A 17415-nucleotide genomic window follows, 5' to 3' on the forward strand; every position below is an offset into this window, starting at 1 on the left:
CCTGGACCGGGGTTTGAACCAAGGACCTGCTCACTGAGAGGCAGCAGCTCTACCAGTTGCGCCACCATGCTTGAAAGATCTCCAGGGAGTCTAAATGCATACTGTTTTGACCAAATATTGATTATAAGAAAGTCTAGATTCTTGGAAGCAAAAAACATATTCATGCATATAAATTATTTTTTTAAAGGAGAGGACAATATTTTGCATAATACAAATGTTTCAGAGCAAATATTTTGTTGATGGATGCTGCCCTCTACTGGAGAAAAATACACTGACTTTTGAATAAGGGATGAACAACTAAATTCAGACAAACTTGATTAACTTTAGAATGATTTGTTCACTTAGCTTTTGTAGAGATCCAGTAGAGTGCTGTGTGAATGGGTATCAGGTATTTTTTGTAAATTAGTCCTCTAGGCTCAATGGGATTAACATGTATAAATAAAGGTTGAATTAATAAAAAATACACTGTTTATTCTTTGTTTTCTCTTGTATGTTCTCTCTTCAGGGGGTCTCCACAGAGAGTCATCTTCCTCCATCTCACTCTGTCCTCACTCCAACTACCTCTCTAACTGCACCCATATCTCTTTTTCTCTGGGCAGCTGCATTTCTAACATCCTTCTACCAGTATACCCACTGTCCCTCCTCTGGACATGTCCAAACCATCTCAGTCTGGTCTCTCTAACTTTATCTCCCAGTTGTTCAACCTGTGCTGTAATTCTGATGATCTCATTCCTAATCTTATCCATCCTTGTCAGTCCTAAGGAAAACCTCAACATTTTAATTTCTGCCATTTCCAGTTCTGTCTCCAGTCTTTTTGTCAATGCCACTGTCTCCAGACCATACAACATAGCTGGTCTCACCACTGTCTTGTAAACTCTGCCTTTGACCTTTGCTGATGCTTTTGTCACAGATCACTCCTGAAACTTTTCTCCATCCACCCCATCCTGCCTAGACTGCTCTTCTTCACCTCTTTATCACACTCCCTGTTTTCCTGGACTGTGGACTCTAAGTACTTGAACAGTAATATGCATGTATGTATGTATATATATATTTCCCCTTCTCTTGCTCTCAACTAAGAGGGATGCACTCTTTCCTTTTCCTACCTACCCTCCTGCTTTTACTCATTGTTTTTGTGAACCTTTTTCAGAGCCCCTTTTTGCATACCTTCTAAATTGTAAACTATGGATTTGTTCAGTTCAACGCAATTGATCAAATTTTCTCACAAGAAGACAGGACGAAGGAGAGCCCTCTGCTTGGAAATGATTGGATTTATGATAACTGGATCCCGCTTTTTGGAGTTGGTGGAAATCTGGATTGGCGACAAATTTGGAAACATCAGCAGCTGTTTAAGCTGTCTGGAATGCATATGCCGGGCTTGGCAACACTCAGACTCTGTGCGAACTATCTGTGGGCCTGTATCAGAGCTGAGCAGGCAGGACTGTGAAACTTTGTGGCAGTGTTCACGGACGATAGGAAGGAAGAGATCTTGGAGAAGTTGTAAGCCCGACTTCGGCCTAAGTAATCACAATTCAGCTGTTTGGAGTCGCCATGAGATACTAGCGAGACTGTAAAAGGCAGACACGGAATTTAAAGTGCTTGGCCTGACCCTAAACAGTGTTGAAATCTGAATGTGGATCTGGCCTTGGAAGGCTGACTTTCTCTATTTTTCCTTCGGTGTTATGGAAACAAGATGCTCTGATCCTCTCCTACACCCCCCCCAGAACATCTGTGAATCCTTAAAAGACTGGATGAGAGACAATGTAACATCTTTATCAGGACTATGGAAACTATCTGGAAGTGTTCATGAACAATCTCATCGTCTTGTCCCCCCACCCCCCCCCCCCCCCCCCCCCACACAAAATGTATTATGTCTCTCTATGTTGCTTGCTAAGGAAGATTTTTTGTTACCTCACACCATGTCCTGTGTCAAGGACACGGTGTGAGAGATCTTTTTTTTTGTTTCACTTTTTCTTGTCTAAGTGATAAGGACAGCGCTCATAGGGAGCCGCAGCCCCGGTACCCTTCCATCTATCCTTCAGACGGCTGTACAGAACAAAATTTCACTGTACTTAACTGTGCAATGACAATAAAGTCGATTCTGATTCTGATATAGACACTGTTAACTGAGGTGAAACTGAGGGACACATGGAGAGGGGAATTACAAAAATAAGGATTTTAACAGATTTTATCAACCTGCTGTAAACAAGCAAAACCCCTCACTGAAATGCTGTCATGTTTGACTCTAATTATCCCTCTACCTCCACACATTTAAAAAAAAGAACCTGTAACCACCCAACACACCAGACAAACAACTTCCTTGTGACCTAAAAGGCCTGTTTGTAGTCCAGTGCTGACACATCCGGTCCCCCAGGCTTGTTCATTTTCACTGTGTCTCAGTAATTTCCATATTTTCCATCAAGGTCATGACTTCAGCTGTCGATCTGTGAGCTGAAATCTCAGGCAGACTTTGTAAATATTCTGCCAATTGCAGTTTGCTTTAACGACATGATCATCGTCCACATATTGTTTCCTAAATATGTGTTTCATGATAATATTTTTCACCAAACTGTATGCTTTGGATCCAATTTGCTTTGCATACTTAGAAAACACCAAGTGGGAGTCTCGACAATATGTCCAGAGATCCAACTAATGAGGTCACAAATGTTACGTTGCGAGTCAGAAGCTGAAAAGTTTAGGAACCACTACCCAGAAGACAGCACTCAACCGACAGTCCATAACAAAACAAATCTATCGTATGTAATAAAGAAGTAGTAAACAGAAGCTTATGACAGTTAAGATTTTTAAGAAGGAGGTGAATTCAGCTGCTTTAGTTTGGGATGTTTTATTCTTTTTCTTTAGACGGCCTTGTTTCAGATGTAATACAGTATAATAACCTGAGAAATTGTGTGTGACAAGGGTTGAAAATGACTTTGCTGAAATGTATTAAACACTGAATTGTTGCTGTATGCTCAAAGTTAGAACAAGCAGAAAAAAAGCTAAAACCAAAAAACTGTAGCTAAAAGCAAAAAAGCAACATAAATGATAGAAGCTAAACGTAGCAAAGCAATTGCTAGAAGCCCAAACTCAGAACAATTTAAAAAAACTAAAATAAGCAAAACTGTAGCTAAAAACTACAATTAGCAAAACAGTTGATAAAATCTGAAACTAGCAAAATCTAAAAAGTGTAGCCGAAAGCTATTGTTACCTGCTGAACCAGAATTTACACTGTATCCCAATCCCCCTGACATTTATTTAATTCACGAAAGTGGGTTTTCTCCAGGTACTGTACTCCTCTTTTCTCCTATAGTCCAAAATCATGCATGTTAGGCTGACTGGTCTCGTTTGTCTCTATGTGTCCCTGTGATGGACTGGAGACCTGTCCAGGGTGTCCCCCGCCGCTTGCACAGTGACTGCTGGATATGGACATCAGTGACCACCACGATCTGAAAAGGAAGAAGTGAGAAAAGATGATGGATAGAAGTTCAGCGAACCACATGGGTCATTTACTTTCATCGTTTGAAATGTTAAATCCAGAGTTGCTTCACAGCAAAAAAAGATTCTGGGTTTGACTCCCATCTGAGGTCTTTCTGAGCAGAGTTTGTACATTCTCCTCGTGCATTTTCCCTGGATACGCTAGGCTCCTCTGACAGCTTCGAAACAAGCATGTTAGGTTGGTGATGTTGCACCCAAGGTCTGTGTGTGTCTTTGTTTATGTTCAATTAAAAAAAAATTAAAAAACAAAACAACTTTTAACTCTTTTTTTGGCTTTACCATGAGAATCTTCATCAGACCTTTGTTTATGTTATTTTGCAAGGGCCATTTTCCAACTTATACTACATTGTGAGGACCAACTGCTCCTTACAGGTCCCAAAGCCCAGGCCCCACAGAAGAGTTGCTGTTGGTGGGTTAGGAGTAAGACTAAGGTGTGAATTAGGATGAGTTAGGTTTACGGTAAGGGTCAGAGTTAGGCTATAGAAATGAGTGAAAATGAATGGAAGTCAATGCAAAGTCCCTGCAAAGACAGAAAGACAAACGTGTGTGTGTGGTCTTGTGAGGGACTAGCCAGTAGTGACCTGTATGGAGATTAGCATTAGCTCTCCATGACTCTGAACAGGAAAAGGCAGGTACTGAAAGCGTTTAAAACATGGATTGAACATTTTCTACAATTCTAAGCCCATAATGTGAACCATCATGAGAGATTTAAAATCAAAACATCCAATAAAGTTTCATTCTGCAAATGTAATTTAGGAGCTTTGGATTTTCTCGATACTTTCAGGAGCTTGACAGAAACAAGTGTCTCAGAACTCCCTCTAAAACAAGTATTTATTTTTTTTATTTTTACACACATTTTAAATATAAAAAAACAGTTCATGATGCATTGATTAAACTACCGACGTCAGTGCTTTTGGAGTGAAGCAGGCAATATGTTTATGTGCCAACACAACAAATTTTTAAAAAGTCTATGGCTTTTTTTTTTTTTTTTAATTAGTTTGTAAAAAGTGTCAAACTAATTAAAAACCCACCAATGCACAAATCCAAATCTAAAGTATGATGGGTATTTGTTTTCGAACCAAGAAAAAAATAAAAGAAAGCAAATATACAAGACAGAAAAATAGTCAAAAATATTCTTCTCAAAAATAAAATAAATTACAATTTTTTTTTTTTTGTAACGCATTGCTTTTAACAAATGACAGGTCTAAGAGTCATACAGGAAGTCAGGGGAGCTTCTAAAGGCCATGTAGTAAAAAAGAGCTTTGTCTTTTCTGATCTCCGACCCACAGAACCTAGAAGAATAACATCAGAACCATCTCGTTTCTCACACCATGTTTTATCATCAAATATGCAGATTTATTTTCCTTCTGCTTGTTCTTCTCCAGTCCCTGAAAACAAACATGCACTTTGGTTCATCCATGTTTCTTTTCAGGCAGCATGTAAGGATGCAGTTTCCTGTCATTCACCAGCGCGCAAAGAAACAAGAACTCCTCTGTGTTTGAGACGCCTGTAGAAGAAACTGGAGGGTGACAGCAAGCAGCAGCCCAAAAAATAAAAAAAATCTGCTTCCAGATCAGCTGTGACTTCCCATGGGTGAGATCAAAAAGGACTCTGGGTAAGGAGGTAGAGAAACGAGGACACAAATAAAGGTTAGGACCCCAAATCCAGCAGCCACACCTTCCACAGAGCCACTCAGTCACTTTAAATATTCTCCACGGGACCTGTAACAATGATACGGATGCTTTCAGAGGCCGTCTCTTTCTAGGAAAGGTCCCCGGGCCTCGTTCTCCTGCTGTTGGTAACAACCAGGCGCAAGAAAAACACGCCGAGAAAGAAGGGACGCAAACTGTCCAGATGCTACCTGTTGGCTGTTTCTTTCATATCCGAACAGCTCAAGCGTTTATGGTCAGATAAGATTTGACAAATCATGATCCCTTCATTTACAGAGCCGTGACTCAACAATAAGAGGGCCGCACGGAGACAGCAGGAGCCAAAACACAGCTCAAAACATGGAAACCACAAACATCCCAAGGTTTTTCAAACATGCACCAGACTGTTCGTCATGAATCTTATCTGACTCTGCAGAGAGGAGGAGAACTTCTTTGGCAACTCAGGAAGAACCGAGGAACCTTCGGGGATAAAAAAGAAAGAGGAGGAGCCTAATTGTGAGTCAAACATTGAAATCGGTTCTTGAAGAACAGGAGGCCATTTTTTGTGCGTGTGGCGTCCGACGAGGCAGGCGGATAACGGAACTTGGCGTAAGTCTTGTCGCTCTCCGACTGGCTGACCCACGGGAGCTTGATCTTTGTTGCATGACTGATGATGACATCGTCGCAAGAGCCCACGTGGAGAGATCCGAGACCGTCGATGAAAAACTCTGAAAACACACAGAACGAGACGATCAAATGAATGATCTGGAATTCATGGTGGTAAAAAGGTGGGATGCAGGGTAGAAATGGAAGCTAAAATAAATTCTACAATTTGCAAAAAAGTTAAACCTGAAGGTTTGAGTCTTACTGGAGTGTACTAGTGGAGCAACGTTAAAAAGGATCTTTAGAGTGAGGTTTGTGGAAAGGTTCTGAACAATTTTTATTTTATCTGTTGTAAACTTGTAAATAGCTTTTTAAAAGATCCCAATTTGAAAAAATAGGTATATATATATATATATATATATATATATATATATACAAACCAGTATATATGAGAAGGTACTTTGAAAACACGGTTGATTTAGCTAACATGTACAAAGTAATTTAATATTTATAACATTTTTATTTTTCATACAAGACAAACAAAAAAACATTGGCAACTGCTGACAACTGGAAAAGCTACAAAAAAAGCTAAATGTATTCATCGTTGTTGCATGAAGATTTAGTGATATTTATGAATAAATAAATAAATTTACATTAATGAAGCTTCTCTCTTTCTTTTTAATATCTGACTGTGCATTAAAACAAACTGAACTATTTTTAAGTGGGAGTTTGTGGAAATGGTATGAATAATTAATTTTGCAACTGTTGATAGTTTGTTAAACAACATCAAATATTTGTTTTTGGCTTTTCTACAAAACCCCACTTTAAATAACCCGAACTATCACTTTAACCAGCATGCAGCAGCACCTTTCTTTTTTTAATGTGTAGTTAAGTAAATATATAACATCAGTTATAGTATCAAGTATGTAATAAACCTTTAATTTTTAAAATAAAAGTCACATTGTTCATCTTTGTGATCTGACAGCAGATCTCAGAGTTTTTCTCTGGACTCACCCAGGTGAGCCACTCTGGCGAGGCGGGGGTCAAAGCCAACCTGCTGGACTTTGTCGGTGCGTGCCAAGAAGAAATTTATGACCCCGTCTGTCACAACACAGTTGGGGAAACCCTCTATGACGTGATGAAATCCTCTCCTCATGTGCAAACAGTCACCGTCCTCCTCTCCTGGCTCGATGGAGATGGTCTGTCGGTAGGTAGCGGTGTACCCCGTGGCTTCCCGCACTGCACCACCAACCTAAACACAAACACACACACATACACTCACATCCCTGTCATAACACACTCAGGACTTATTCCAAGTAAGAGTTTAATCACCAGATCCAGAGTGGTTTTTTCTAAAACATCCACGAGCTTCTCCAACTTGGTGTTGGCTGTGAAGATGAAATCATCATCCACCCAGAGCACATATTTTGTGGTCACCTGGGAAACGGCAAGGTTTCTCCCTGCGAACCAGCCCTACAGCAGCAGGTGCAGAGGATTAGAAGTTCAGAAAGCGTCAGCAGCTAAAGCAGCAAGACGTTCACTCCCCTACCTTTCCAAAGGGCATGATGTAGTGCTCGATGTAGGGCCCGGATATTGTTTTGGGTTTTTCGCTGTCGTCAGCAATCACTATGGTGATGGTGGGATAGTATCTCCTGATGCTGTCAATTAGATTCTGAAGCTTTTCATACCGCAGGAAGGTCTTTGTAGCTACAGTCACAAGAGCGCTGACGTTGTACTCTGCAGAAGACAGATGGGTTTTGAACTTAAACAACAAATGTTTTGGTTCTGATGCTTAGCTGTGGTTACAGACGTCAGGAGGATGAACTTTACCTCCTTTAGATCCAGTGTTGTAAAGTTTTGGGGTCACTCCGTGACGGATTTTGATGCTGAAGGCGGCTTGATGTCCTTCTGTCTCAAACTGCACTAAAAGTCACAATAAATGTGCTTTGTCAGTATCAGTACCTATTTATTGATAATATTACTAATAATCAAGTTGTGTTCTTGTATCATGTATGCTGGAAGCTAAACAAAGCAGAACAAAGAGGATGCATTATTAGACGGAATCACAATTGACTGCTTGGCTCAAATGAACAGAAAAGCACTCTGCACATGTCTGAAAAGCTCAAATGACACTATGTGGTCTGTCCATCCAGCCATCCATTTATTCATCCATTATCTTTACTCGCTTCCTTTTTGGGTCACAGGGGTCACTGGTGTCCATATCCAACAGTCACTGTGCGAGAGTACTATACTTCTGTTACTTCTGAGTTCTGCACTTTATGTTATCTGTCTAAAACAGGTCTCTCTTGAAAATGAGTCCTCAAGACTCAATGAGACTAACCTGTATAAATAAAGGTTGAATGAGAGGTGGGGGACATCCTGGACAGGTCTCCAGTCCATCACAAAGACGCATAGTGAAAATTATATCATCCTTATATACTGTTTGTTTTTATACTTTTTATTTTTGCTATTTTGGGTGTAACTGGGACCTTGAGTACCGGTACATAATTTTGTTCCACCTCATGTGCCACATGTGATGCGAATGACAATAAAGAAACTTGAACTTGAAGAGAAGCAACCATTCACTCTCTCCCTCACACTAGGGACAATTTAGAGTTACCAATCAGCCTAACGTGCATGTTTTTGGTCTGTGGGAGGAAACCGGAGTACCCGGAGAAAACCCACGCATGCACGGAGAGAACATGCAAACTCCACCCAGAAAGGTCTCTGGCCGGGATTTGATCCGGCGACCTTCTTGCTGAGAGGCAGCAGCTCGACCAACTGATGAAAAGGAAAAAAAAACACACAAAATGTATCTTTTTTTTTAATTAAAATGAAATTAAACAAAAAAAGGCATGTCAGATTTCAGCTACAAAATATGACTGAAGCAATTTAAATACAACCCCCCCCCACTTCTTATGTCACTTTACCTTTCTCTGTAATCTATTGAATGCAAGCTTTGCAGTTTGTTTGGATTAAATCTTCTTATCTTCTTCTCTTTTTCTAATGAATTGTCACGTTGGAACATTCTTCTGCCAGTTTTAGGACATGTCCAGATCTGGTCTCCGTTCTGATATACCAATTTTGACGTTTCCTGTACATTTTAGGAACTCCACCTGCAACATGCATCACTTCATTATCACACACTTCTGCGTCACACTATCAAAACTTTGCTTCCACCTCAGACTAAACACTGGGCTTCCTCATGTGCAAACAAATTTAAGAGTGTCTCACAAGACTAAAAAATGTGCTCGCAGTCATCCTCAGGGATTGTTTTCAGATTTTCTAGCAAAGCCGAGAAGCAAGTAGGAGATTTTGGAGTTCATTGATATAATTCAGTTTCCTTTACACTGAGAGTCGTGTCATATACGGTCTGACTTCCAGTAACAAAGATGTCTTAAGACTTAAGTGTTTCGCAGGTTGCTTATTGTTGAAGTGGTGTTCGGTTCATGACATCTTTTAAGGAGAACCATCAGTTTAGTTCTGGTTAGTGCACTACTGCTTGTTCTTTGATACCTGCTGATAAATGCTTATGTTTTCACCTTATTTTGACCGTTTAAGAACACATATTGACAAACAGGAGAGTGGTTTTCATCCACTTTCTCATCACAATGACAAATGAAATTCCAGAGCTGAGAAGGTCTTACCTGTGTCTGAGGTGCTCGGATGAAACAGCGTGTTGGTGTAGGTGACGAACTGCAGCTGTCGGTTCAGGTTCAGCAGCAAGACGCTCGAAAGGGTCATGTGCATCTCGCCGTCACCTTTAATTTTCACCCCCTCTACTTCTGCTGCTACGTTTAGTGTTCCCAGTGTGGCAGTGATGTTTATCTGCAGCAGCAGGATGGGTTAGAAAAGCAGATGTGTGACAGGACTGCAAATACATTAAATATGTAGAGAGATAAAAAAAAAGAGCACTTACTGAGTAATTGTCTCTGGGGACATCGTGTAAGGCCAAGCCTGAAAGCAGCAGAAACCAATTTAATTAGGGATGCACGATATTATCTGCATGGTATCGGTATCGGCCGATATCAGCGATAAAGTTAAATATCGGACATTCCATAAAAAAAACAACTCACCAATATAAAAGGCTTCTGTTTTAAGTTAATTTTGAATTTAAGAAACTGTCAAGTATATCTATTAATGCACTACTACTTATGCGCTTTTCACTTGTCGCTTGTGAACAGGTTGAGTTTAGATTTGTGAAAATTTACAAATTTGCACTGTTTGAGTGTTGTCCTTGTGTTAGAGAGACTAAATTTCATGAATAAATTTGACATTAAACATAATTCAAGTTCAAGTGTTACATCATTTTCAGCCCTCTTTTTTATGGTTACGTTTGTAAAGTTACACAGTCAAAAATTAACAGCAATATCTTGGTTTATTTAGCTTTTCATAAGAAAAAAAACAACTTTTTTTTTTCACAGTCATATTTTCACCATGTTATTCATACTAATGTCACAGCTCCAAACTAAATATTTAACTTACAAGCTAAATATTTAGTTTACAAACTAAATACTTAACTTACAAGTTAAATATTTAGTTATCAAGTTAAATTTTTAGCATGGAGCTAAATATTTAGTTGACAAACTAAATGTTTATGTCCAAGCTAAATGTTTAATGTATAAATTAAATATTTAACTTGCAAGTTAAATATTGTTAGTGAACTAAATGATGTATTCAGGTGTAAATTAAATATTTAATTTCAAAGCTAAATATTTATTTTCAGATCTAAACATTCAATTTCTAAGCTAAACATTTAATTCCTAAACTAAATAGTTAATTTGTTGACTAAATGTTGAGCTCGGACCTAAATATTTATTTTCCAAGCTAAACATTTAATTTCCAAAATAAATATTTCATTTGCTAACTAAATATTTAACTTGCTAGCTAAATATTTAACTTGCAAGTTAAATATTTAGTTTGTAAACTAAATATTTAGTTTGGAACTATGACATTTATAAATGTATGAATAACATTGTGAAAATCTGAATGTGGAAAAAAAAACAATTTTTTTCTTATGAAATACTAAATAAATGAAAATATTGCTGTTAATTTTTGACTGTGTAACTGTACAAATGGCACCCCATACTTTTTGGCATCTGCCTTTGGTAGCAGGCCAAACTGACAGACCTTGCAGAATAATAATAATAATATTTTAATTCAATAGCAGAGAAAGCTATGTAATCTCTGTAAGTAGGTCTAGGGGGAAAAAAATATCGGTATTGGTATCGGGTATCAGCCAAATAAGTTCTAACATATCGGCATATCGGCAAAAATCCAATATCGTGCATCCCTAAATTTAATTGTTCCAAACTGATTTTATTTCATTACATTGAATAAAAATATAAGAACATCAGGACGTTACTTCATTCTGCAACAGTGTAATCCAAAAGAAAAATACATTTATGTGGTTTAAAGACAGTCTGAACTCCAGAGCTGCTAATGATTCATTCATAAATCCTTCAGTTCTGTATGTCTCAGCCCAGCTCAAGTGGTACCTGGGACAATGGTTGTTTTCAGAGGCCGTACTTCCAGCCCCTGTGTTGGATACTGCAGGGGACTGTTGGCCTCTGCGATAATGAGAGCGTCTGCTGGAGTCTTCGATCTGAGGAGAAAAGTTTGCATCAGAATACGTATAAAAGTATAAACTGAACATCTCAATTCAGATCAGCAGGGTAAAGAATAATTCAGACCTTTTGAGTGGGGTTTTGCAGGAAGCCTATAAACAGTTATTATCTTACATGTTGTAGATAGCTCTTTATACAACCTCAGTTTAGATTGATAAGCTAACAGCTAGTCACTTAAAGTCGTGTCTTATTTTACTGTTGAGGTTACCTGCTCTGAAAGCTTCTGTACTCTTTGGCCCGTCTCTTCTTCATTTCCTCCAGCTCCGAGGCATCAAAGGCAGTGTGCAGCAGGTGAGCCGACACCCGCGGAAACAAGAGTTGGGCAAAGGGCAGGTTAACTCCTCCGCTCTCGCCCTCACATACACACCCATTACGTGCCAGCAAGCTGATCATGAGACGCAGGAGATCAGATTGAAGCTCACCAGTTTTCTGATAGAAGGTTTTTGAGCAGATTTAATTTCTGATTTGATAAAGACAGACGTTACCTCGCTACACCATCCTTGACATGAAAAGGGATGTTGCCTAACTGGTGATCGGGTTCTAGGAGCTTTTCTTCTGGATGTCTCTCTCCTGGTAGCCCAGGTCTCTGCCATATATCCACTGTGGTGTAAGCCCGAGTGGGCCATGAGTGGAGGAGAGCCAACACGAGCACCACAGACACCAGGACAGCGAGCAGCACTGTCTTCTTCAGGGACCGCATCCTAAAACCTGCCAGACACAGATACAGTACGTTTGTTGGGGGTCTTTCCGAAACAAGACACTGAGGCGTCCTCATTAGGTGTAAAAGGATTTTACTATACAGCGCATATCTGTTCACAATTCAATGTTACTGTAGGTCCTGTGGGCCTCTAACTGGTACGGCCTTCCAGTTATGATAAGACTGGTTGCGTTGTTTTGTCTCATAAACTTTGTTTAAATGAGCAACCTCTGACAATTTGAGGTCAGGCAGTTGTTTGAAATGTATTTTTTCAAAGCCGTTTTCAAACTGAAAGTCAAAAACAGCTGCCTGTTAGTAACAATACAACGATCCAAAAATACATGAAAACTGTTTTGTGAATAGATAAAACAGAACAACAACGGGCTTGTGGAAAGGACATTACAAAGTATGACCTGAACACAGTTGGAAGTTCGTGCTTAAAACATGAGTTTGTGCAAGAAAACAGAAAAGCAAGAAAATCAATTCTAGGAATGCAGAGCAGAAATCAAAGTGTGGGTGTCGCTGAACTTTTACATTTTAATGAACTAAAGACTGAGTCCAGTGATGCTTTCAAAGTCCACGCTGATCTGGGTCCTTTAACGCAACATTGGACTCAGACAGGCTGGACAACGATTTTAGACTTGATACAGATAAAATCAGTGAGTCCAGCTTTTATTACTTGAGATAACAGGCCAAGGTCAAACCACTTCTTTCACGGCATGATTTTGAGATAATTAATCCATGCTTTGTTTAAATCACAATTCGTTTACGCTGCAGTCATTTTTTGGGTGGAGCCAGTCTTTTATTTAATCAGCTGGTTCAAAATGCTGCTGTTCACCTTTTCACTGGTACTAAAAATGAGAGTATATCACCCCTGTTTTAGACTCATTGGTTCCCAGTTTGTTTTGCTCGATTCATTTTGAAGTTCTTTTATTTATTTTCAAATGTCTTCATGGTCTCGCCTCACAGCATCTGTCCGACCTGCTCCAGCTGTACGTTTCCTCTCGCTCTCTCAGGTCGGCAAATAATTTCCTGGTTGTGGTCCCAAAAGTTTTAATTCAATTCAGTTTATTTATATAGCGGCCAAGTCACAACAGAAGTCGTCTCAGGGCACTGAACTGAAACATTATTATATAAAAATAATAAGCTACCAAAATCACTCATAAAAAATAATAATTTAACATTATTTATCTGAGGAGCAGACTGCTTTGAATTTAACTCCATCACAGAACTCTTGTCTTGAGCAAGCATGAAGGCGACAGTGGAAAGGAAAAACTCCCTCATGAGGAAGAAACCTTTAGCAGAACCAGACTCAGGACAAACAGCCATCTGCTTCGACCGGCTGGGTTTGGTAGGAACAGATACACAATGGCAGGTCAAGAATCACATGCTAAGATAGAAATAGTATGAAATGAAAACTATTCAATTGTAACAATTAATTTAAGGAAATGAGGTCAATTTGTCCTCCAGTAGTCTAAGCTTAAGGCAGCATAACAAGTCAACCCTAATTATAGGATTGATCAAAAAGGAAAGTCTTCAAACTGGACAAAGTGTCAGCCTCATGGACAGAAACTGAAAGTTGGTTCCACAAGAGAGGAGCCTGATAACTGAAAGAGCTTCCTCACATTGTGCTTTTGGAAACTCTAGGAACTACAAGTAAACCTGCAATCTCAGAACAAAGTGCTCTGTTATGAAAATATCGAACAATAAGATCTGTAATATAAGATAGAGCTAGGTTGTTGAGAGCTTTGTACGTTAGAAGTAAGATTTTGAATTAAATTCTGAATTTGACAGGGAGCCAGTGGAGAGAAGCTAAAACTGGAGAGATATGATCTCTCCCACTAACTCCAGTTTAGACTCTGGCAGCAGCATTTTGGATCAACTGAAGATGTTTTAAAGACGTTTTTGGACACCCAGATAACAAACCATTGCAATAGTCCAGTCTAGATGTGATAAATGCATGTACCAGTTTTTCTGCATCATTTTTAGATGTTTCTAATTTTAGCGATATTACACAGTTGGAAGAAGGCGGTTCTAGTAACATTTTTAATGTGGGGGATAAAAGACATGTCCTGATCAAAAATAACACCAAGATTTTTAACATTAGAGCTGGAGGACAGATTAAAGCCATCCAAGAAGGGAGAAAGACTGAAAAATTTAACTGACTTTATTGTTTTTAAACTTACTTTTACGTGTTTAACATTGTTCTTTTATCAGTGTACAGCAATTTGGCCATTTTCAAAAGTGTTTTATTAATAAAGTTGTATTGTATTGTGAAAGCAAATCTAATCCTCAAGTATACTGGCAAATGTTTCATTGTCTGTGTTTTCACATTTCTTCTGCAGCTCAGAACACATGAAATCCATTTAAAATTCAAGAGGAAGAAAACATTCAAACTTTAAAGCTTCACTTTAATAGTATGAAAAAATAATCAGATTGTGAACAGAACAAAAAAAATAAAACTATGAAGCTGCTGTACTTCATCTTACTTGCTTTATGATTACATTTTTAGTAATAGAGTTCAGAATACATGAAACATTTATTTTAATTATAAAAGCCACAAATTGTGCTGTTTTTGTTGTAACTACAGGTAATTATAACATTTTTGACTCAAGTGTTTCCATTTTGTATTTTAGATAGATTGAATTTGCATTTTTATCCATCCAAGTTGTTATTTTTAGTTCAAAATCATGGGAGAAATACATTTTGCTTCACTGTACTCTGAAAATAGTTGGAGTGACATAAAAATACTTGAACTATTACCCCGCAGAGCTGGCACACCCTCCCTCAGTGTGACTCAAGCTATGATTTTAATATTTACCAGCACAAAATAATTTGCATTTGGTATTTGTTTTGTCCTCCTTTGCTTTTCCAGTCCAGATGCTCCATTTTCTCCCTTTTCTCTTCTCTCGTCTGTCTCCACCAGCAGCAGATCCTTTTCAAAAATGTTCTTTCTCCTTCAAACGTGACAAACACGACAACCCTTCACAGACTTATTTGTGTTTGTGGCTGTTTGCGTGTTTGAATCGCTCACGTTAAGAGACATTAGGGTTACAAGGAAAAGACGGCAGCGGTTCTCCCTTATCGGAAAGGACGAAAAGTAGGAGCGCACATAAACGGATGAATGATTTTTCTGAAGTTTCTGCTCGAAGAATGACACTTAAAACGAACTGCAGTTACAAATACTAAATCGTTTTTGTGTGAAAATAAAGCTAAAACATGTGAGACATCATCAGAAGTGTAAGCATCAGATGTTATTGTTCCACAAAAAATGAAGATAGAACATGGAAAATAATCGACCTTGCATTAGCTCCATGTTGGGTCTGTTCTGTACGCACCAAATGCTGCAGATTGCAAATTTAGTTAAAATCTGTTAAACAAATCAAACGTTCTTAAGCAGCAAGCCTCACCCATGAGTCCAGGTGTTATCGCTCACTGGCTTTATCCAGTCAGTGAAAGGGCAACGACAACTTTTGACACCCACATCTCCAGAAACAAAGTCGACAGTAACAGGAACGTGCAAGCTTCTGCCCCATCTGCAAACAAGAAAATAAAACTCATTAAAATGTGACTAGAAGAGCAGAATGGATATAAAAGCAGAGCTCTGTCCCATGAGAATAAATGTGCAGCGTTAATCGGTTGTAGAGGTCCAGTGATTGCTCCCTGAGTTTCATTAAAATTTGTTTTCTGGTTTATTAGATACACATTCTGAACAACTGTGTCCAGGTCAATGTAAAAAAACAAAACAACAATTATGTCCTTTCAGGGCTTCATTAGCTGCTTGAGTCAAGCCTCCCAGTAAATCCTACTGGGTTTGATGAAAACAAACCTTCTGCGTCCAGATGCAAATAGAAAAGTCCAATCTTCATCTATCTTTATATTATATTTAATCAATATCTGCACAACTCTGCTGTTCAAAATTAAATATCCATAAAAATCCTTCTTGGTATAGTGCACAGTTTGTCTTTTTGGGCTGAAAAACAAGAGAGATGTGGGCACTTGTCTAATGGTCGCTGAAAAAATGATCTGAAAACGTTCTGTTAATCTGACTGTCTTCACTTTATTCTAACAGCAGCGTGTTATCATAACTGACTATCTCCAAGGTAGGCTATCATGAAACTAAACTAATACATAATGTTATTTTAAATGAGAAAGAAAAAAACAGAAATAATTGACTTTTTAAACCACTCTTACAGCCTTGGATTTATTTCTTTATATCCAGAAAAGTCTTAGACAGTAACAGACAGATAATAAAAGCTATAAGTGGAAACTTACCCAACACCACCCCCACAAAAAAAAAAGGAGCCTGCTTTGGATGGGTTCCTCCCAATGAGAAAACTGGTCTCATTTGCTCATTTGCGTCTTTTCAGAATCTAAATTCTGGATTATCATCCCACATCCTCCGCACTTTCCTAAATTATAAATGTGGACAATTTGCAATCCTCTCTCTAGCTATCAGGAAAAAAGCAGGGTGCTGAAATGCCAGGCCCATCATCCTACCTTACAGTGAAGAACACTGCAGGAGGAAGCATCCATTTAAAACCTGATTAGCGGTCGAACGCCTCTAATGATGAGGAAAACCGTTATATCCTCATTTAGACATTTAATCCAAATCTCATGCTGTAAAAATAATACATTTATTTCCTCGTGTCTTGTTAAGCAAATAAACTGCAAGAAATCCCGAGGAAAATGCCTTGCTAAGAACAGGCCCCCCCTTTTTCCATTTTAAAACCATGGCTTATTATAGAAAAAGCACATGAGCAGACAGCTCACCTCTTTTTAAGACGAGCTGTGTCACCTCCCTCCTGCAAGCAACTCCTTGGTGAATATGTTCCTCCTCAGGCACCTTACGAATGGGATTAGACGGAGAGAAAAAGAGGAGAAGAGGCAAATGTAAAGGCGGACGCACATCGCAGCGCAGCGCGGCGGACCGAAGCTCCCCCTGCAGCAGCAGCGGCTGCAGCGCACCTTCAAATCGACCGGGGACCCGGTGTTACCGTGCACAGCTGCAGCAAACCACGCTTATTTGATTTTTTTATGCTATAAAAAAACAAGAGCCAGTGGGGCTTTATTTATCCAGGCATCATGACCTGCTTGTTTTATCTCAGATGGGAGTGGGCGTCTGCGCGCATTCACTGTTGTCCACAATAATGTACGCCCCATTCTTATTCCAGTAAACAAGTTGAGCCCTTAAAAAGAGCAATAGGAAGGATATTTTTTATGTTATTTGTTTATTTTAAATATTGTTTAAAAAATAAAACACTGTGAAAGACAATAAACTACTGATTCAACATTTAAAACGATTAAAAATGATTAGCGATGAATTTAAATTGGATTGTGACACGCC

General features: G+C 38.9%; 1 protein-coding gene across 1 annotated transcript; it reads right to left on the minus strand.

Annotated features, from left to right (window-relative positions):
* Positions 1 to 5651: 5651 nt before the first annotated feature.
* On the minus strand, positions 5652 to 15515 carry b4galnt1b (beta-1,4-N-acetyl-galactosaminyl transferase 1b). Its single transcript, XM_037679582.1, has 11 exons — positions 15479 to 15515; positions 11857 to 12079; positions 11580 to 11756; positions 11243 to 11349; positions 9664 to 9701; positions 9392 to 9572; positions 7575 to 7667; positions 7294 to 7481; positions 7077 to 7217; positions 6759 to 6996; positions 5652 to 5869 (listed from the first exon to the last, which is right to left on the minus strand). The coding sequence occupies exons 1-11, from the start codon at positions 15480 to 15482 to the stop codon at positions 5652 to 5654; spliced, it is 1608 nt and encodes a 535-aa protein (XP_037535510.1). The 5' UTR covers positions 15483 to 15515.
* Positions 15516 to 17415: the final 1900 nt, after the last annotated feature.

The sequence above is a fragment of the Nematolebias whitei genome, chromosome 7 (genome assembly GCF_014905685.2).
Source record: "Nematolebias whitei isolate Nwh7 chromosome 7, NemWhi1, whole genome shotgun sequence".
In the NCBI taxonomy this organism is placed as follows: Eukaryota; Metazoa; Chordata; class Actinopteri; order Cyprinodontiformes; family Rivulidae; genus Nematolebias; species Nematolebias whitei.